The sequence below is a fragment of the Sinohyriopsis cumingii genome, chromosome 13, assembly GCF_028554795.1.
Source record: "Sinohyriopsis cumingii isolate HCF-2022 chromosome 13, ASM2855479v2, whole genome shotgun sequence".
Taxonomy (NCBI): Eukaryota; Metazoa; Mollusca; class Bivalvia; order Unionida; family Unionidae; genus Sinohyriopsis; species Sinohyriopsis cumingii.
The window spans coordinates 37,274,479-37,295,499 of NC_142973.1; the positions used below are offsets into that span (position 1 = coordinate 37,274,479).

The 21,021-nt window shown below is 33.0% G+C and overlaps 1 protein-coding gene across 7 annotated transcripts in view; it reads left to right on the forward strand.

Annotated features, from left to right (window-relative positions):
• The window catches only part of LOC149785220 (uncharacterized), a 187,261-nt gene that overhangs the window by 132,114 nt on the left and 34,126 nt on the right, over positions 1–21,021 (forward strand). For 6 of the 7 annotated variants that reach the window (XM_089979034.1, XM_089979039.1, XM_089979036.1 and 3 more), the window contains 4 exons: positions 357–519; positions 7,138–7,333; positions 14,892–14,968; positions 16,561–16,783. In XM_089979034.1, coding sequence (XP_089835160.1) covers positions 357–519; positions 7,138–7,333; positions 14,892–14,968; positions 16,561–16,783 — 659 coding nt within the window. The remainder of the gene's footprint in view (positions 1–356; positions 520–7,137; positions 7,334–14,891; positions 14,969–16,560; positions 16,784–21,021) is intronic. The other variant, XM_089979035.1, reaches the window with a different exon arrangement.

Consider the following 21,021-nt stretch of genomic DNA (forward strand, 5'->3'; position numbering starts at 1 on the left):
TAAATTGAATGACATTCATGTACTTTATTAATGTTTAAGCTGTTGACCTATATGTTGAATTTAGCCTGAGGGTGATGTTCCTTGTAACCCTCATATATGTGCTCATAAGGACAATGATTTTGTTTTTTATTATATATTTCACTTATAAATGGTACAAATCTGAAATTTAAAGAGATATTCAGGCTGTGAAAGTATCAAGCTGACAAATAAATAAAGGGCAATCTGGTAATTGATGGCTGAATCCCACAAAGAATTTAGGAATGTGTTATGCTGCAAACATTAAGAATTGAATTAACATATGAAAATTATTGATATTTAAATGTAGGTATTTACTGATTTCCATTTTTTGTTGCTAGCTAACAGTTATACAAACTACCTGACTGACTGTGATGATGACTACTCTGGGTATGACCCAGACTCCAGTAGCACAATAATGGATGGCACATACCAGGTCATCAAATGGCAGCCATACCAGGTCACCAAGTGGGCTGTCCTTACAGACAGCAACCTGAAGGATCTGTAAGTTTGCATACAGTATTTCTTGTAATACTAAACAGACCCTGTTCACTGGCTATTGCCTTAAAACAAGCAAAAGTTTAGGTCCCAACAGTGTCAGGAAGTTTCAGAATTAAATAAATGTATATAATGGGGTTGGTACATGATTTTAACATCCTGATGTATCCTTGATAATGCTTCCTTCAAATACATGTTATCTGATATTAGGTGTTGAATCAAATATTTTTCACTGCCATGATCTTTGCAGTATTTCAATCAGGCAACTTATTCTGCTGCTTTTTAAACATTAAACACCATCATTGCAAACCATGGGTGAAAATCAACTATGGTCGTTTTTAAGTTTCATTTGTGGCTGCCGGCAACAAGATCTTTTCCTCTCTCTTGAATATGATAAATAAAAATATATCATCAGCAACACAGTAAACAAGATGTTATGCATCAATCAATGTGCCTGTTGAATTAATCAATAAGTGATTGATTTTGGAAGAGAATTTTTGATTGGCTTATTCAGACAGTACAGAAGGTCATGTTGGGTCAACTTGTCAGGAAAATTGTACTTGTGCTCTCATTGAGTGGTTGATCAAGTAGATTCATTAGAAACAAGGAAATCTTATCTCAGGCAGCCACAGATGAGAAAGAAGTATAGCCAGGTTTTGACCTTGGATTGTAATGATGAAAGAAATCAAGCTCAAGTTTAAAAATTCAACACCAAATAACTTGAATTAGATAAAAAGTTTCAACCAGGAAACTTTCAGAATTTTCATATATTGTTCCTCTGAAAATGATCTTTGTTAATAACACATGATTATGGCAGATATATATTTATTTTGGCGTTTGAGATCGAATAAATGGAGTATTGTATTTCATCCATTTGTAAATAAATTGCAGTATGCTTTGTGGGACCATTTCTGCAAATATATGATATACACACATTCTGCAGTCTGTAAATTTGGAATGGTACGCTAACACAATTTTGCACACAATTTGCAAAGGTGGATGTATAAGAACAAGAAAGCAAATATTCTGCAAATTATTGGTAGCAAATAGTTTGCAAAGACCCAGTGGACACATTTCCCTTTGGAATCCCTCTACTGTAGAAGCCAGCTGCTGCAAGGAACCTAACAACATACTAGATTTGTAATTTTGGTTAAAATAAAGCCTTCCCGACCCCACCCCAATGTCTTGATAAGAAATCAAGTCCTCAGATTATGTCATCTGCTTGGTAGAATGTATTCATGTATATGGCTATCAAAAGGTCCACATTAGAAAAACTTTGGACTGCCATTTAAACAATAATATGTGATATGATTCAACACTTTAGTCTTATTTTATTGGCAATATTATGGTTGCTACTGCTTGTATCACCACAGTAGAAACAACTTGCTCAGTGTCTTATTTTTAGTTTTAAATTTTTTAAAAAAAATGATAATCATAAACAATATTTATTCCCCAGGTTATAAATAAATTTTTCTATAAAAAATACATCTACTCTGGCAGAATCTTTCATTGTGATACCTGGTACACTGAGTACCGAATCTGAATGCAGCCTGGATTCAGCTCACCTGGCAGTGTTGTTATCTTTCTAAATCCAATGACTCATTTTGCATCAGCTTGTAAATGAATACTGCTTCCAAGATGTATTGTCAGTGTGTGAGTTGTAATATGTTTACATATATGATAATGGAAAGCAAAAAAGCAAATAAAGCACCCATAATCTGCCTTTTATAATTCACTGGAAACGGGAGAACCAAGCGTGGCTAAGTCTAAATTACGATACAATCCTTGCTGTAATTTCAATGTTGAAACACCCTTATGTTGTAATTTAATTTTACACCATCAAGCAATACATTATTTTCTATGACTTTATTCAAAATAAGATATGGTGCTAAACTTTAAAGTTTGTTTACCCTTCATTTCAAAATGAAAGAGATGCGCTATCAGAAAAGTTAAAAAGTAATTAATACACAGTCAGAAGGCAAAGATATTTCTGCTGTATTTTATACTTGACATAGCTTAAGGGTATTTGAATCTTACAGTATATTGACTTAATATACCTCCACCTATGTAGAGGCAGGACTAAATACTGTAGTAATGCTTGTGTGATGCCTTCACCTTTGTAGTTACATTTAATTATTTATTATATCTCCACCTATGTAGAGGCAGGACTATACACTGTAGTAATGCTTGTGTGATGCCTCCACCTTTGTAGTTATATTTAATTATTTATTATATCTCCACCTTTGTAGAGGCAGGACTATACACTGTAGTAATGCTTGTGTGATACCTTCATCTTTATAGTTATATTTAATTATTTATTTTGTAGTTATTATTTATTATACCTCCACCTATGTAGAGGCAGGACTAAATACTGTAGTAATGCTTGTATGATACCTTCACCTTTATAGTTATATTTAATTATTTATTATACATCCATCTTTGTAGAGGCAGAGCTGTATAATAATGTGCGATACCTCTGGGTTTGGGATTGACTGTCTGAAGGTGTAATTTGTTGTCAGTGAGTCAGAGTTGCATTTTGAACAAATAAATCAGCCTAACTGGATAGATGGATGGATGGGTGGATGGAAAAACAACAAAACTATATAAAATATACTTGTATTATTGAGTGGAATATGCCACTGATAAATTAACAACATACAATTTCTTCTAATTAAATCCACTAAAATCCAACGTGTTAGACATTTTATATCAATTCATATGATAAATCCATGAATTCAATTATAGGTCACATAGCAATGTTAAAAAATAATTCAGAATGATCTGATTCACAATATCCAATTGTTAATTGTTAATATGTTAATTAATATGTTAATTCCAAGTGTATTACAACATAAACAATGAAAGTAAAGTCCACATTTTTAAAATTTAGAGTATCCTATAAATGTCACTACCAAATGTCATCTGGTACAAAGTTCAAGAATTCATACTCATTGATAAAGTTCTGAAATCCCCCATTATTGTCTTGTAAATTGTATTGGTCTAGTTATCATAAATATCGTCTGAGTCCCCTTCCTTTGCCTCGCTGTCATATGTGGGTGTTTATGTAGAGACTGAGCTTGGGCTCTGTAGGTAACACTTTGATCATAGTTTGTGAAATCTACTAATGATTACAACTAAACACGTCAGTTTTGTGACAAGATCAAGTAACCACTAGAACTGTACTAGCTTAAAAGGGACCAACTGTTCATTTAGGGGGGTGGGGGTGGGGTGTAGAGTGTCGATTCCAACATATTCCTTCCATGCCTACCATTTAAAAAAAAATCAAAATCACAATATTTCTATCGCATTATGAAATTCATTTTGCACTGCTTCTCTCTCTCTCTCTGTCTCTCAACACTTAAGTTGAAAAAAGAAATGGACAAGAGAGAGACAAAAAGATTCAGTTGTTAATTTAACCCATTCTTACGACAGCAGTGTGAAAATAATCAAGGCCTTCGTCCAACATTTTAACTTTCCGACCCGGTAGAAATCTTTTTTCCTTTCTCGTCAGTTCATTTTGTTTCATTTTAATAGAGCTAGTTTCCGATGTAGGCCAATGAACATAAAAAGCTTGATCTCTTTCTTTTTTACATATACCTCAATACCTCAAATGTTTGACAACTTAGAAGTTAAGATATGTTAAGATTGTTGCTGAGAAATTTAATATCAAATATTTTTGGCATGCTGCAATTGTTAATTATCATTGAAAACCTTACAACTCTTGCTCTGTAATTTATAATCAATGTGAAATATTTGTTAATTTTCGGTAATAATGACTTTCAGGCCTTTCAAATGTACAGCTCCACTCTAAAGAATACCTGATAACCAGTATCACTATCAAACATGTGTGCCAGACACAAGACCTCTCCAATGTTTCAAACTCCATCTCATTGTGTTCCTACTGTTGTTTATTTCTGCCTCACTTGGCGGTAAATATCAAACAGCTAACTTGGTAGCACACTGGCATTTTTTTGTGGCTGTTTCATTACCATATATACTGGGTAACCGAAAATTCATACACTACTCTTGTGTTGGGAGAAAACACAAACTAATGGCGGTGATAATGTTGCTCTATCCTATGATAGTGCATTCACATCATTCAGATGTAGACACTAGAAAGTAAAATGATTAAATATGTCTATTTGGTAGGCCACTGACAGTTGAGGGAGTGAATATTTTTTAACAGTATTTTTTAATTTTGAAAGAATAATTTATATTTGTTTCATTTACATAATGTGATGAAATAATAGTCCACTGCAGTTAATAACAAACCTGCAGATGGATATTGTTTTCAGTTACTACATTTGTCACATCTATAGAGATAATTGTATCAAATTTATTCTTGCAACCAACAGTAATTGTTTATAGAGATTTACATAAAAATCTATAAGACATCTGCCTTTCAACAATTTTCGGATGAGATAACTAGTTCTACGTTAGTATGACTTCACTGCATAAACAGTATTCTCATCACCCTAAAACATGACAAATATAATTGTTCTACATTATGATAATTATTATTTTACCTTCATAATTAAAACAACTTGATGATATTGAGTTCTTTGAACAGTGAATGCTGTATTTAGTTGGATAAAAGATTCTGCCAACAATATTATTTTAAACAGTCTTTTGAACCTTTCAAACACTAACATTACTTTTTGGTTCCTATGGTAACCAAAGCAAATTTATAATTATTTATCATTTTCAGTAAGATTAGTATTTGTTCCTTAACAGTGAACTATATAAGCGAAGGGAATTATGTTTTATGTGGGAAAAATTTGTGAATAATAACTACATAAATATTTCACCTTCTAAATATTGTACCATACTGAAATGTAGAGACATGTTTGAAAGTAAAGTTTTAATTATCTAACAGAGGCCTAAAAGTAATGAACTGAGGATGTGTAATATATAGAAGCAAATTAACTGTACATGTACACATTCAGAATAACTATATTTGATGGAAAAGTATATACTATATTCGATTATTTGGGGTCAACAATTACTTTTCCACCCATTTTCTGTATTTGGTTGCTATGGTAACCATGAACACATCAATCTCACCAACATTTTTAGTGTTTGCATATATGCATCACTTTGTACAATTTCACAGCAATCTGATTATAAATACTGGTTTTGTAGTTGTTATATGGATTTGGCCCAAAAGTCTGTATTGTTCTGAAACAATTCAGCATACACAGAGAGGGCAGTTAGAAACAAATCAGCACTGGCTTCAAGGTCATTTCAAAACAACACAGCACTACCAGGGGAAAAACAAATATAGTTATTGATTTTCATGTAAGGTAAGTGGTTTAATTTGGGGGTGGGTCAAAAGTTTGTAAAATATTTTGTTTACTATTTAGTGCCACATACTTTCAGGCAAATGAGGTTGGGTATTTTGTTTATTGGTATTGTGTCTTAAGATGAGTTGTTGACAATTTAGTTTCTATTCCAGTGACTGTCCATCAGGTTAAGAATGTTGCATCATCAAGCATGTAGTCTGAGTCTCTGTTTGCAAAATAATTAAAGCGTAAAAAGTCCTTGTTTGCAAAACCATTGCATGTGTGCTCTCGCTTAACCTAATGGAATTATTTTTCTAAATACCTATTTGCAAAAGCTTTGCAAAAAAAATTATAGTGGAAGATGATATTTGCAAAATTATTGCATTACTAAGTAGCTATTTGCTTTCACTTTGCTGTCCAATAGGGGTGTTTACCAACGTTTTGCATATCACAGGTCTTTAAGTTTGCAAGTTCATCCATCATAAAAAATGTTGTATTCAAGTTTATCACTGAATTTTTGCAATCAGTTTTTCACCTTTCATTGTGCTCTTGAAAGATGACAACTTGCATTAATTGAAAATAACACTATTATGTATCCTTCCTCTGATGTTTAGTTAAACTGCCAACTGCACAGACCAAGATCTCTCATCACACTGTATATTCTTGCTTAGAAGTTGAGTTAAGCTGCCAACTGCACAGACCAAGATCTCTCATCACACTGTATATTCTCACTTATAAGTTGAGTTTAACTGCAACCTGCACAAACCTAGATCTGCCATCACATAGGTGTCATCAGATGTGGTTCTGTGCAGTTTATTAGGAATAATCTCATCTGCCTGTGCTTTATGCAGTGACAGAACAGCATCTGTGCTGTTTGCTGTTGACTTACACATGAGTATATATGCTACAGTTGATAAGTTTTAGATCATTGTATTGGAATCCAGATCCACTACAATGGGGCAGCTCATACCTTATGCAAAACTTATTTTATAGGTTTGAAAATCATATATTATTAAACTTGGGTTTTCCAGACTTAAATCATTTGACATTCTGTTTATCCTAAGAAAGGCAAACTCGAGGAAATCAAGGTCTTGATATTGTCCACTTTGATTTACAGCTGCATTTTAAGATAGCTGAAAGTCATTCTTTTTGTTGTGGTGGTGATGTTGGTGGTGGTGGATCTTAGAACTCTCTTCGGTGCTTGGAGTTAAAACTTTGCCTCATTGGGGGGCTCAACCCATGAACTATCACATCATGAGCTGATTATTAGCGGTGTATGTATTTTCAGCTTATTTCCATGTTGATTGATAGCCATTTTTCTTTTTTTCACTTCTCATTCTAGACCACCACCTCAGTACCGTGTTGATGCAGACAAAGGATTCAATTTTTCGGTGCCAGATGACTCTTTTGTGTGCCAGAAAAAGAATCACTTCCAGGTCACATGTCATATAGGGATCAATGGTGACCCAAAATATGTCAGGACTCCAGAGGGAGTGAAAAAGATTGACAGTTTCTATCTTCACTTTAATGGTGCAAAGGTAGGTATATTTTATTTAGCCATTTATAATGTCCATCTGAAGGCAAAAAGAAGATATCTAGATCTACTATTGTAGAAGGCACCATAGTCTGAATATACCTCCCCATTTGTTTGTACCCCCCCCCATTGATTTCAGTAATGGAAATCTTTAACGGGGTAAAAATGCACAGAACTTAGTCAAATCATTCATTGATTTATAATTTCTATCCTGACTGTGACCAGAGTAGCCCTAACACTAGCATCCTCTGCGCCTTTCATGCATAATGGACTTTCTATACTAACACAGCGCCATATTGCATACACTATGGGTGAGTCTCTTTTCCTTGGACAACATTGTGATGTAGTTTATCCTTTTGTGTAATTGTTGGATAATTCCATAAATTTCCATAGTGTTGACAGTTTAGAGTTATATCTCTTTGCACACATGAACATAGAAATTACACCGCTTGTTAAATCCGAGTGAAAGGAAAATTTGTAGTTGCCATTCTTTTCCTTTGCTTGACTCGACATTGTAAATATCAGAATCAGATATGGTATTTTCCTTCTGTGTACATACATGTGTAATCATGCACCCACCCCTTTGCTAAAAATGGACTCATCCAGGAACTGGAAATGACTGTTGAGCATTGTCGTCTTTTACACTGAAAACTTCGTCTGGAGTGAAATGCACAGATGATAATGGTGTTAAGGGCCCCCCCAGGCATAATCAGGTTTGAAATTATAAATAATAAATAAACTGATTAAGTTCTGTGCATCATTTATCTTATATGTGCTTTTCGTTTTTTAAATCAGTAGGAGGTACAAACAAATGGAGAGGTATATTCAGACTAGAATATCACTATAGAGATAGATGTACCTTATTTTTTGTGATCAGACAGTTTTGTGACCACAGGGCTTGAACTGGCAACACATAATATTTCTATAGATTATGAACAGCTTTGAGCAGTGTTTTTTTTTCACCATTCAGTGCTACACTGGATCTAATTTTAAAAATCCAGCTTAAAAATCAATGAAAGTACCATTATAAGCCTTATCAAGGACATCTAAATAATTGTAGATAATAAGTTCTATTCTGTGTTAAAAAATCGTCATATTTAGTCTGTCTTGTGATTAGTGCTGGATTGTTGATATTGACATGTGAATACATGTATGAATCTTGCAAGTTGTATTACCTGATTTAAAAAGATCTTTGACTTTTTTGACAGAGGTAAGGGTATATATACAAAGGAAAAAAAAACATATTGGGCATTGAATTGGCTTTGATGAAAGTAAATAGCACTTTGTGGGTGTGTTATGAATGATTAATGACCTTATTTCATGCTGTGTGTAAATTGTGCTGCAAAAGCTTTTCATGACAAAAGGGAACCAGTACAGAACAATTAGTTTATTGATTTCATATTACATGTTAGACAAATGGTCCTTGAGGATTTATGAGAAAGAACACAGTCCAATTCTTTTTTATTCTTAAGAAAGAGAGAAAGACTATTCAATACATCCCTAGTTCTACTGCTACGCAGTGTTTGACGATGAATATACAGCGTAACCTTTAAGTGTTCTTTAATATACAGGGCCAAAACTGTACTTTTTGTATGCTTGTACCCAGGTCACTTGAACCCTTGAACCCTGACCTCTTAACCTTTTAAATTAGTGCCAGGTGTAAAGATTGTTTTTTTAAAAAAAATATTTTCTGTACTGTTTTCCTCTCCTAAACACCACAGGAAAAAGATGCTCTGCAGTTTGGATGCATGTCCATTCATTTCAAGTTCCAAAAGTGTTAGTCAACCAGATATATTTTGTAGCTTTTTTGGTACCAATGTGCATTTATTTGAGTATTTGCTTATACCGAGTTATGCCATTGATTTTAAAACACTTTTACACTGATAAAATAAGATACATAAATTAGCATAATCTAAAACTCTTAGAGTCACCTAAACATATCTTGTTTGATTAGTGTACTGTAAAGTTTGGATAAGCCTTATTTGTTAAATTATTGATGGTTTTAGGCACTTATTAGCTCTCCTGGTTGAAGACCAGTAAAGTTTTGTGGTGGCCAGTCATCTGGCATCTTGAATACATTTACTATCGCTTTTGAACTGCCAGCAGCGAAAGCCATGAAACTTAACACCTTGTTTCATCTTGAGGTCTAGGTGATCCTGAATTAAAATTGTACTCATGAAACATCCAGTATGGCTGTCACAGTGGCCATCTTGATAATCATGTTATCACCATTCCCCTAGAACAGATGGTGGTGCTGACATGGGATTTTCACTAAAGTCGTCTTAAAATCTATAGATAGTTCTTCACAAAAATGGTGCTGATCTGTTCATCATGGTTGCCATAATCTGCCCACCATGGTGGCCATCTTGAAAATCTTGTTATTTCCTCTCATCCTGAAAGAATGGTCATAACAACATGTTTTTTTTCTCCTAAAGTACCTTTTATGACATGTAAATATTCCTGAAAACAGTGAGTCTGTCCAACATAGCTGCCATGGTGGTCATCTTAAAAATTTTGTTATTGCTGTTCTTCCTGCAAAGATGGTATTTGGTATTATTGTTCAGATGTATGGGGAAACTGTGCTAAATCTGAGCTTTACAGGATTTATAAACTTCAGAAACAAGCAGCATGTGTAATTTTAGATGCATCTATTGATCATCCCTCAAAAACATTATTTAAAGAACTAAAATGGTTTACAATATATGACAGGATAGATTTTCACAAGGCAGTTCTTTTATATAAATGTCTACATGGAACTGCACCAGAGTATATTCAGGATTTTTTCATCACAATACCAGTTGAGATCAATATCACATGGAAACCTTTTAGCACCAGAACCAAGAACAGAGCAATTTAAAAAGAGCTTCCAATACTCTGGTACAGTATATTAGAGTATTTAAGAATAGACATCATGAGCATGTATGTGCTTCTAATAGATAATGGAATTTAGTATTTTAATACCAAACATATTAAAATAAACAGTAATTATTGCTATCTTCATATAATGTTCATTGTTATACTCTTCTCAAGGGAGAGTAGTCCTTGACTAATGAGTCACACTCTATAAATAAAGCATTATTATTATTCATTAATACAAATAATACTGTACCAGTCTGCTTATGACATGTAGATGGTCCTTAATATAAATGGTGTTGACCTGATGTCAAACATGGCCAACATAGTGGCCATCCTGAAAATATTGTCCCTCTCCCTCCTTCAATCACTTTTTCTCAAAACTGACCACTTTGATACAGAACATCCTGTAATGGTGGACATTCAGATTTATACAAAAGATGCTGGCTTAACTTCAAATATGGCAGTCATTACTAAAAAGAAAAACACTGTTCAATAAAATTTAACCATCTTTGCATAAAGAACCTTAAAATTATACAAATAATACTGTACCAGTCTGCTGTCAAATATGGCTGCTGTTATTAGATACAGAAAAACATTGAAATAGTTTTTTCTTAAACACCACTCTTCAGAATTAGACCAAATTTGACAAAAAAGAGCCCTGGCCTGAAGGGCTTGAAAATTAATGCAAGTAATGCCAATCCACCACTAAATATGGCTACAATTAATAGCAACAGAAAACTTTATCTCAGTAGGCTTTGCAACAGAATTGGACAAATTTTGACAGAATCATAGTATAAAAGCATCTCCAAGGTTGAGCAAATCCCATATCCTGGCATCTGAGACAAATGTAGTTCATAAACGAAAGCCTGGTGTCTAGGACAGCTGAAATTCATTGTTGGACTTGTAAAATGTGTCTGAGTGGCTTGTCCAGGACATGTCAGTATTTGTTAGTGGGAAAATAGATTTCCAACTCTGATTGATAGCTACTGTATCATGTAGAATAATCTTTCTTAGATAAATCAGTTGCTTTTACAACTAAATGACACTAATAAATGTGAATACTTTCTATGCAAGTTATCATTAAGCCTGTCCACTGCCTACAGCACTCAAAAGAACATATGCCAACATGTGTTCAAGACAGCCCCAAAAAATTCCATGTCACAGTGTGAGACCCTAAGTGTTAACACTGCTGTATATCCACAGTAATTCTCTGCCACGCTTTTCTTGTAAGATTAAAGTCCTTGGGTCAGCAGAGATGTTTGCATTGATACCATGTATAACAAAGTAAATATAAAATACCATTATGACAAGAAAGTAGACTCCAGCACTGATACCTTGTATTACCAATTAAAATTAAAGCAATGATTTTGACAAAAAGTAGACCTAGAACTGATTAACTAAATATAATAAACCCATATGTTCACACTGTTCATTCATTAATGAAAATACTCATTTCATTAGTACCAAACAAACACTTTAAATGCATTATGCTATTAACTGTACAACATGTAATGTTATTTATTTGATAACTTGTAGAAATATGTTGGAGAAACCCATCATTATCTAAACAAATGAAGAAACATATATTGGACTTAACATAACTTTATCAATTCATCTTATATCTCCACACACTTTAGTCATGGCTTCCATTATTTACAAGATTTTTTATTTAAGGCAGTTGATATTTTTAATTTGGAAATAGAACATCTGTTGAAAGAAACATTTTATTCACCGTCTGGATTCTATCAATCCACTAGGTTTAAATTCTAATATTACATATGAACGTAATTGATAAATATGTTGTATTTTGTTATTTATATTGTTATTGGTGTGGGTCAGAAACACATTCTCAGCATCTGGTGTGGTTAGGCTAAACCCACTTTAAATATTTTTCTACAGTATTTTGAGGCTTTTTTTAGGCTAAACCCACTTTAAATATTTTTCTACAGTATTTTGAGGCTTTTTCTGCTTCTTGTCAGTGACCTTTTTACAATGCTGCTTGGGTTTTGTTTCTTTTTGCTTAATGCTGTATATGTAATGGAAAGTGCCTACCCCATAACTGTGGAGCTGAAATGTTGTAATTTGATTTTTGTTAAATAGAAAACTGACAAAAATATCAACACAAAAATGTATTGTGCAATTTAACAGTATAAATCCTCTTCATTCTATGGTACTTTTTTAAACTATTCCCTGTCAAAATAAAAAAATAAAATTTCATTATTCCTAATTTTTAAATCTGATATGGAAAATTTTACAATTTTAGGCAATGTTGGACAATAATTGTACAAATGGATATAATTCAGTATTAATTCTGTAATGGATGTCTATTTGGATTCATTATTTGGATACTATCAGATGATTCATATTATTTATAATCTTCATTGATAATTTCATAACATTTAATCAATTGTATATATTTAAAGGGAAATAAAATGTTTCTCTATTTCTTTATATATGTTCTACCAATAAATAAGAAATTAATTTCTGCCATAATATATATTCTTTTCTTATTATAATAGAACAGCAAGTTTCAAACTTTAATCCGGTTCAGATAGTAGTGTTACAATAACAATGAATCAGTGTACATGTGTTACCAATTATGTTGAAAAGAGAAGATGAACACCTCATAGTTTTTATAAAATCCACCAGCATTTTTAGTTTCCTTCAGATGTTTTTGCCTGGTGTCTATTGATGACATTCATTGTGATTATTAATTTTCACATTTAACAGGCTTTCAGTAATTTTCTGGCCAAGAGTCTACTTATGTCTGTTATGTGATACTATTTCTTCTTTCATTTACTTTATTACAATTCAGGACCTTTGCTACTTACCTGCATTCACTTAAAAAAAAAAAATTTTCCAAGCATTTTTGAACATGTAGTAGTTTTAGCCAATGTTTTTTTAACATTGGGATAAAATGCATGTTTCTGCAATTTTGTATAAATTTACCCCTGTAAATGATCTTCACTTAAATATTCCTTTTAAACCATCTGGAGAAACACAGTAATAATTAGAGATGAAGAAATAAAATTGTTCATGCAAGTGTTCTAAAATCAGTTTTTTTGTTGATTTCTGTTTTTTATTTCACCTTTTCCAAAGGTCAGCCAAGTTGTAATCAAAGACTTGCAAGACATCATTGAATCACCATTGATTCCTCTATTATTTATAATGCATCAATAAATATCCTCCCTTTGACCTCAAACTCTCCATATTATGACAGTAAGACAACCCATATATAGTTTGTTGTGTAACAAAATTTTTCATTGGATGTTCAGAATGCATCATTTCATGAGCTACTGAAGTGGTGAAATAGTTTTTGTCCCCAATAGTCAGGTTGTGACTGGTTTCTATGTGTGAATACAACATGTAAAAATACCTTTCTTTCCTAATTTTTAAAACAAATCTTTTTCTTTTGGGAAAATAGTATATCTGTTTTATTTTTGGATGCAGAAAAAGTGTTTTGAATATGTATGTAAATTCTTAAAGTTTATTCTTTAAAATTCAATTTGGAACAAAAACAATGTAACTAAAAATACCAACTATTAGTAGGTTCTGTGTTACTTAAATTATGGACAAGTCAAACATTCTGCAGGACAAGTGATTTTCAGAAATCACTTGTCTGAAACCAATGGGTCAACAAACATTTGTTTAGCTATGATTTGAATGTTAGACAAATGATGCTGATGTGAAAATACAAACTTTGAAACAGTTGTTTTTATAATGTATGCAGTCAAGAAATTGGAAGAAATTTCTTCTGAAAGCGTCCTGCTGATCAAGAATTTTTGGCCAACTGCTTTTGCATTTGGCTACTAGACAGATGTCAGTCATGTGACCAATCACATGCCGAGGCTTCTTGTTCAGTAAACAGAATGGCAGCAGATTGACATTGATTCAAAGTTCAGTGGTCTTGACTGTGATGGCTTGTGGGCATGATAATACACATAAGCATGAAGGAATGTTTTTTTTTTTATTAAAGCCAATTTGTGGATATGATGCCAGTTCGGTACTTTGTGATTTTTTTATATTTAAAAATTTAATTATGGATTTAAGCAAACATGGCATGTTGGTATATCTTGACAGTATCTTGGGCAAGCTTGCTGATCCTCTGTCTATCATGTCATAAGTTACAGCAAAAAAATTTTGTCATGCTTTTTTGTTGTGAACATGTGAACTCAGACATTTAAGAAATATTTTTGTTACTGAATTTTGTATTGTAGTTTCTCAAAAATACCTGATATAATTTCATTACTCTCCAATTAAAAAGAATAAACAAAGGAAAGATATGGACTTATAATTGATTGCTACAAGTTCTCGTTAAATAGTAGAGTGACAGTCATTTTGGCTTATTGCTAGTTACATTTCTTCTAATACAATTATTCCGAAAGTTTTGATAGTTACTGTTGGCTGTCATTTAAGAACATACTGCCATTATATAAATATTGTTGATTAAAGGAAGGAGTGAGAAGTCTGAGTCAAAATGGGGTAAATAAATTAGTAATGCAGATCATCTAGTTAGGAAGAAAATAGTGTAAGAAGTGCAAAGTTGAGGTCTTAAATTTATTTGCTAAAATTTGCACATATATTCACTTTATTTTTGCTAACATTTTTACCCAAGAACGGGTATACATTTATTTTCCCTAAATTAAATTTTTTTTTATTTGTGCTTATTATCTAGATTTAAGGGTATTTTATGTTTTTTCCTTCAGCATGAGTCTCCCAATCAAACCATCAAGGTTGAACAGTCCCAGTCAGACCGCAGTAAAAAACCTTTCAATCCCATCAAGTAAGTTTCCAAGCACTTCTCTCAACCAATGTTGTTAATTTCTAGTACAATCTGGCATGGTTTACTGCTACACACTTTTACTGGCTTAGAAGGATTTCATCCCTCAAAGCCTAAGGCATTCTGTCTACTGTCAGTCATTCTGTCTAAGGCATTCTGTCTACTGTCAGTTACTAAGCATAGCTTATATTTCTAATAATAAGGCATTTTCTATATTAGTTTGTCTTGAATTTTAACTTTGAATGGCCAGTCCAGTTATATAAAGGGACAAAACTCAAATTCAATTCCAAGAAGAAATGATTAGTCAAAATAGTTGTCTCCCTCTGTATAGCACTTAATTTAATACAGAATAATTTTAATAGAAAATACCTATGAAATGTGATTGCTTAAAAGTTTTTCTCAGAATATTGTTTGAAGTTTTTTAATCAGTTCTAAGTTATGAGATAAAGAGAAGACACGACTTGAGACATTTATTAATGACTGCATGATTGTGTTTATATGTGTTTAGAAGATTATCAATATTTGCTTAAGATTGTGAAAAAGGATTATCAGTATCTCATAAATTATGTTGAGCCTATTGTTCATGTTTGATCTGGTACACACCAAGGCATTCCATTCTCTATACTTTGATTCAAAACCTTATTTTATGTCAGCTGTAAAACGTGCGCTTACACCATAGGCACTCACAAGATCTCCAATTCTGGAACAGGAGACCTTTTTAGAAGGAGGAAAGTTAAGAATCCAGAGAAAAGAACCAATGATGTGTGGTTGAACTCTTAGTTACCTCTCCAAGTATTGGAATCAGCAATTTAACTCTGTCCTACCACTGACTTGTATATCCATGGCATACATGTGCCTTGTCTCCACAGTGACTGATAAATCCGCTTGTAAACAAACACTGACATAGTGGATATATCATCTTGCCTATTATGTGCTTTAGACTTCAGTGATGGATAGATCTACTCTGTATGTTCATGTTACAAATGATCTGATTTGTTAATAATGGGCAGTAAAAGGACATTCAGCAAATCAAAATAGAGCTAATAACTGATGGTTAGCGTATTTAGTATGTTGACTTTTGATAGAGATTTGGAATTGTAATTTTCAGGTTTTTCAGAGGATAAAATTGATGAAACTGAATTATGAGGTGTTGGCAGAGACCTTGAGTATGATCTTTTTCAGAAATTGAGATTGAATCAGATGATGAAGACTGTGCAGTGTGAATAAGAGACCCACATGTTCTGCAAGTCACAAAGTTAAATGAAAGCATTGGTCCTACTTTTGTTTTGGATGAGAGAGATATAAAGAGGTTTCTTTATTTAAATATTTATCACTGGTATTGAAAGAATTGTGACTGGGAGAACAGCAGAATGCATAAAAGAGAAACCGGACAGTGTTTGAAAGAAAAGAGCCACTACAAGTTAAAGAGATAACTTGAGACTGCAGAGCAAGTATAGTACAACATAATGATCTATCACCATAACATTCTTGAGGAGAAATAATATGAAAAGCAAATATACAGTGAACAATGAGAGGAAAATATTTCAGTACATATTAATATCTGTTAAAGATCAGTAAGTGTAAGTTGATTCCAGTTCTGCTTTATTTTGTTTCAGAGTGGACTTAGGTCCAGATAACATGACGAAAGTGACTGTGGGGCGGCTACATTTTAGTGAGACAACCTCAAACAATATGAGGAAGAAAGGACGGCCCAATCCAGATCAGCGTTACTTTCTTCTTGTTGTTTCTCTTCATGCTCACTCCGGTGAAAATAGTTACATGGTGGCAGCAAGTGCATCAGAGAGAATCATTGTCAGAGTTAGTACTGAATAATATTAAGATTCAAACTTATTAGTTTGAATTTAATTCCTGGAATTTGAATATTGTGTGAATTATTAAGAGAATGTACGAGTTAGCTTTATTGCAACACTCTTCATTTTCTGCTCACCTGGATGTAAGGCCAAGTGACCTTATGGTGTGACACTGCACTCCTTGTGCAGTTGTCATATGTATATCAACAGGTGTAAATTCCAACTTCTCAAAAATCACTAAACCAATGTCAACCAAACTTGGCATTATCCTCAAATGCAATGAAACCAATCCACCATCAAATTAGGCCACCATTTCTAAAAGTAAAAAAAAACAAACCAACCTCAAATGACCTCTATTAATTAACTATTCAACAGAAATGTGACATGAAATGCATTCAGATTTAGCTAAATAATGCTGATCCACTATCAAATATGGCTACCATTACTAAAAATAGAAAACAAATAAAACTTCTCAAAACTGCTTAACCCTTTACCTCATGCAAGAGCCTTTGGACGCCTCTGCTCCATTTGCACACAAGCGCCTTAGGACACCTCTACCCGATTCGCATACAAGCACCTTTTGATACGTGCTGTAAAAATCATCAATTTTGAGCAGGTTTTGTTTGCACCACTTGCAGGGAAAAAAACCTATTAGATACTACATTCATTGCTGTGGATGACCATTACATCAGATCACATGGTCACTGTTTATGCTCTGGTCAAAATCTGCTATTTAAAGTAATTGGGTCATATTCTCCACTCTCCAAAATGGAGGTCATGGATTTTGTTTAGTACTTATGGAGTTTTCAGGATTAGAATCACAACTATGAAAGCTTCAATAACTTAGGTAAAGGCTCTGATATTTATGTTGGCAGCAATTAGTTTTTATAAATTATCAAATTCAGATGACTTAGTGATGTAGACGCAGACAGAGAACTTGTAAATTTCGAGTATGAGAAATGGCAGCTATGATTGGTCACGCAGCTTCATTGACTTGACGGTGAATGAATTCTCTCAAAATTTTAAAGCACAAAAACAAATTCTTCCATGAAAAATAATTACACAGCTATAATGATCGGACTTTACTCTTATTTTTCCATACATAATTGATGTGTACCAAAAATGTAAAATGGTTAAAATTGCTGTTAAACATAATATACACTACACTGCTTAACAGTTAACAGGCAGGCCTATGTGTATGGAGTCAAATAGGTAACAGGTGTTCTGATTATAGCGCACTGCAGTGGGTAACTTTGCAACATGTGTATCAAGGGACTAAAAAGCCATACACTCTATGAGGTAAAGGGTTAACACATTAACTCCTGGAGGTTTTTATTGTTTCCGTCTGAAATTTGAGTAGGAAACACATTTTGAAAGCTATTTCTGAATACATCCTAAAACGCCAACTTCCGTTATTTTCGTATTGAGACAACTCTTTATTCCAAATGAACATCTTATCCTACTTTTTGCAAAGGTTCATCTGTCTGTTTGCTGTTAATACCGGTCTGCCTTAGATTTGAGACCAAAAAGTCTGAAATCCGGACACAAAATTAGATTCTGACCACAGGCAAATTTTAGGTAGAAAAAATTGGGTCAAAAGAATGAGGTTTTTTCCTTTGTATTTGTAGTGCATCTAGAAATTCCAGATTATTTTGTATCATTGTAGCGCTACATCTGTCTACCTTTCTATAATACCACCCACTGTAGTGTATCATACATGACCTTGACACTACAGAGCTGGCAGTAGTTTACTACCGCCTGCCATGTAAACTTGTCACCAGGGGTTAATGTGTTAACAGAATTTGTCCCAATTAAACAGAAGGCATAGTATATGGCAATTGCAGTTTGTTCTGAAAACCAGATTTTTCATAAACTGTATAAATTATCATTAATTTTATAAGATATCTTATAGAATTGTTCGCTATAAATATTTTGTATGTTTTAGAACAGATCTTATAAATGTAATCAGATATCTCAAATATTACAAGATATCTCATAAACATTATGAGATATCACATAAAGTTTATAGGATATCAAATAAATAATATAACCTAAAAACATGGTTTATTTATTCACATATCCCATAAATTGTATGAGACATTTCATAGAGTTTATAAGATACCTGATAAAATATGTAAGATGGCCTCAAATCTTTCTAAGATAGCCTATAAAGGCTATAAGATATTTTAAAACATTTATGACATATCTTGTAAGATGATTCACATTGTTTATGATGTATCTGTATATGTTTATCAAAAACAAATTACTGTTATTCAAAAAACTAGATATGTCATAAACTTTATGAAATTTTTTACAAATGTAGGAGATATAAAGTTTTTATGAGATATCAGAGATACCTAGTTTTTGTGCTGACCTCTTCAAACTGCTCAACAAAATATGACCAAACTTTACAACAAAAAAACATCCAGGCATGAAGGGCTTTCAAAATTTATGCAAATAATGCAGATCCAGCATCAAATATGGCCACCATTCTAAATTAGAATTTTTTTATATAACTACTTCTTTAAAGCAACTCGACATAATTTTACCAAAATTGACAGAAAGAATAATGGCATATGGGGCTTTCAAAGTTATGTCATTGAGGCTGATTTGCCAACTGATACTAAAAATAGAAAAGCTGTCAAATGACTTAGCAAACTGCTGAAACGAGTTAGAAATCATCCAGGGATGAGGAACTTTCAAGTTTGTACATATGGTGCTGCATCATATTTAGTTAATATTATTAAAAACAATAAAATTTAAACAATTTTGTGTAAAAAACACATAATTGATTTAGACCAACTTTGATAGCAGTCTGGCATAAAGACCATTTAATATTATACAAAAAAATGATGACATGTTTTGAAATATTTGTGAAGATGCTATCAATAGAAAAGCCTTGAAGCAACTGTTTGCATAATATCTGCAGTAACTAGCAATGGAAGAAATTTCTACAGGAATAATCCCACTGACCCAGATGTTTGGTAAAGCTTATGCATTTATTTATTAGGATATGCAGGCCAAATTCGGTTTATTGTTTAGGTCTGCTGGTCAAAGACCAGTATAGTATATGACATGTCCATTCATTTGCTGTTTGACCAGGTTTTCTAATTTTAACAAAAGTTTGTTATTGCTATGGAATCCATCTTGGATCTGCCATAGAATCCATCTTGAAAATCTTATCATGAGTTGCTGAATGGATGATCAACTCATTGGTACATTTTCACTAAAAGAATTCTTATGATCATAAATGTAAATGGTGCTGATCTAACATCCAACTTAGTGGCAAAGGCAGCCCTCATGCAAATCTTGATATCTTTTCTGCTTTTGAATGACTGTTTTTTATGATATGCATACAATCGTAGATGAAAATGGTGCCAATCTGACAGCCAATATGCACAGTTATGGCAGCTTTGAAAATCTTATTATGGATACTCCTTGTGAATGGTCATCATATCGATACAGGGTTTTTGCTAAAGATTTATAATAATATGTAGTTAGTCTGAAAAGAAAATGGTACTGATCAGGTTTCTAACATTGCTGCCATGATGGACACCTTAAAAATCTTGATACTGCTATATCTCCTAAAAAAATTCTTGTGTTGACATGCTGTTTTTCATTAAAAGACTTCTTAAGATACATATTTGACCCTAATTGAAAATGGTTCCGATCTGAATGGATGTCCATCTTGAAAATCTTGTTACTGCTACTTCTCTTAGAGAGGCATGGTCATAATTGACAATGGTTCTGACCAAATGTTTTTTATGATATGTAATTGGTCTTAAATGAAAATGGAGCTTGGTGGACATCCAACATGGCCAGCATGGTAGCTATCTTTCAAATCTTGTTATAACTTCTGAACAGATGATTATATCATCATAACATTTTCACTACATGCCTTGTATGGTATGTTGTTGCCTGTAAATTTTTTAAAATCTTATCTGACCTCCAATATTGCTGCCATGGCAGCCATTTTTAAAATGTTGTTATCACTAGTCTTGAATGGCAAGTCATATTGACATAGAGTTTTTATTGTTCGTAGTTAGTCCAGTTAATAAATGTTGCCAATCTAACTTCACAAAATGTCCACCACTTTAGTCATCTACAAACTTTGTTAGGACTACTTTTCTTGAATGGACAGTTATATTGATATAGGGTGTCAACTGAAACATCTTCGAAGATATGTAGTTTATCTATACTGAATATGTACAGATATAACCTTACAAAATGGCTGCCACTGGGACC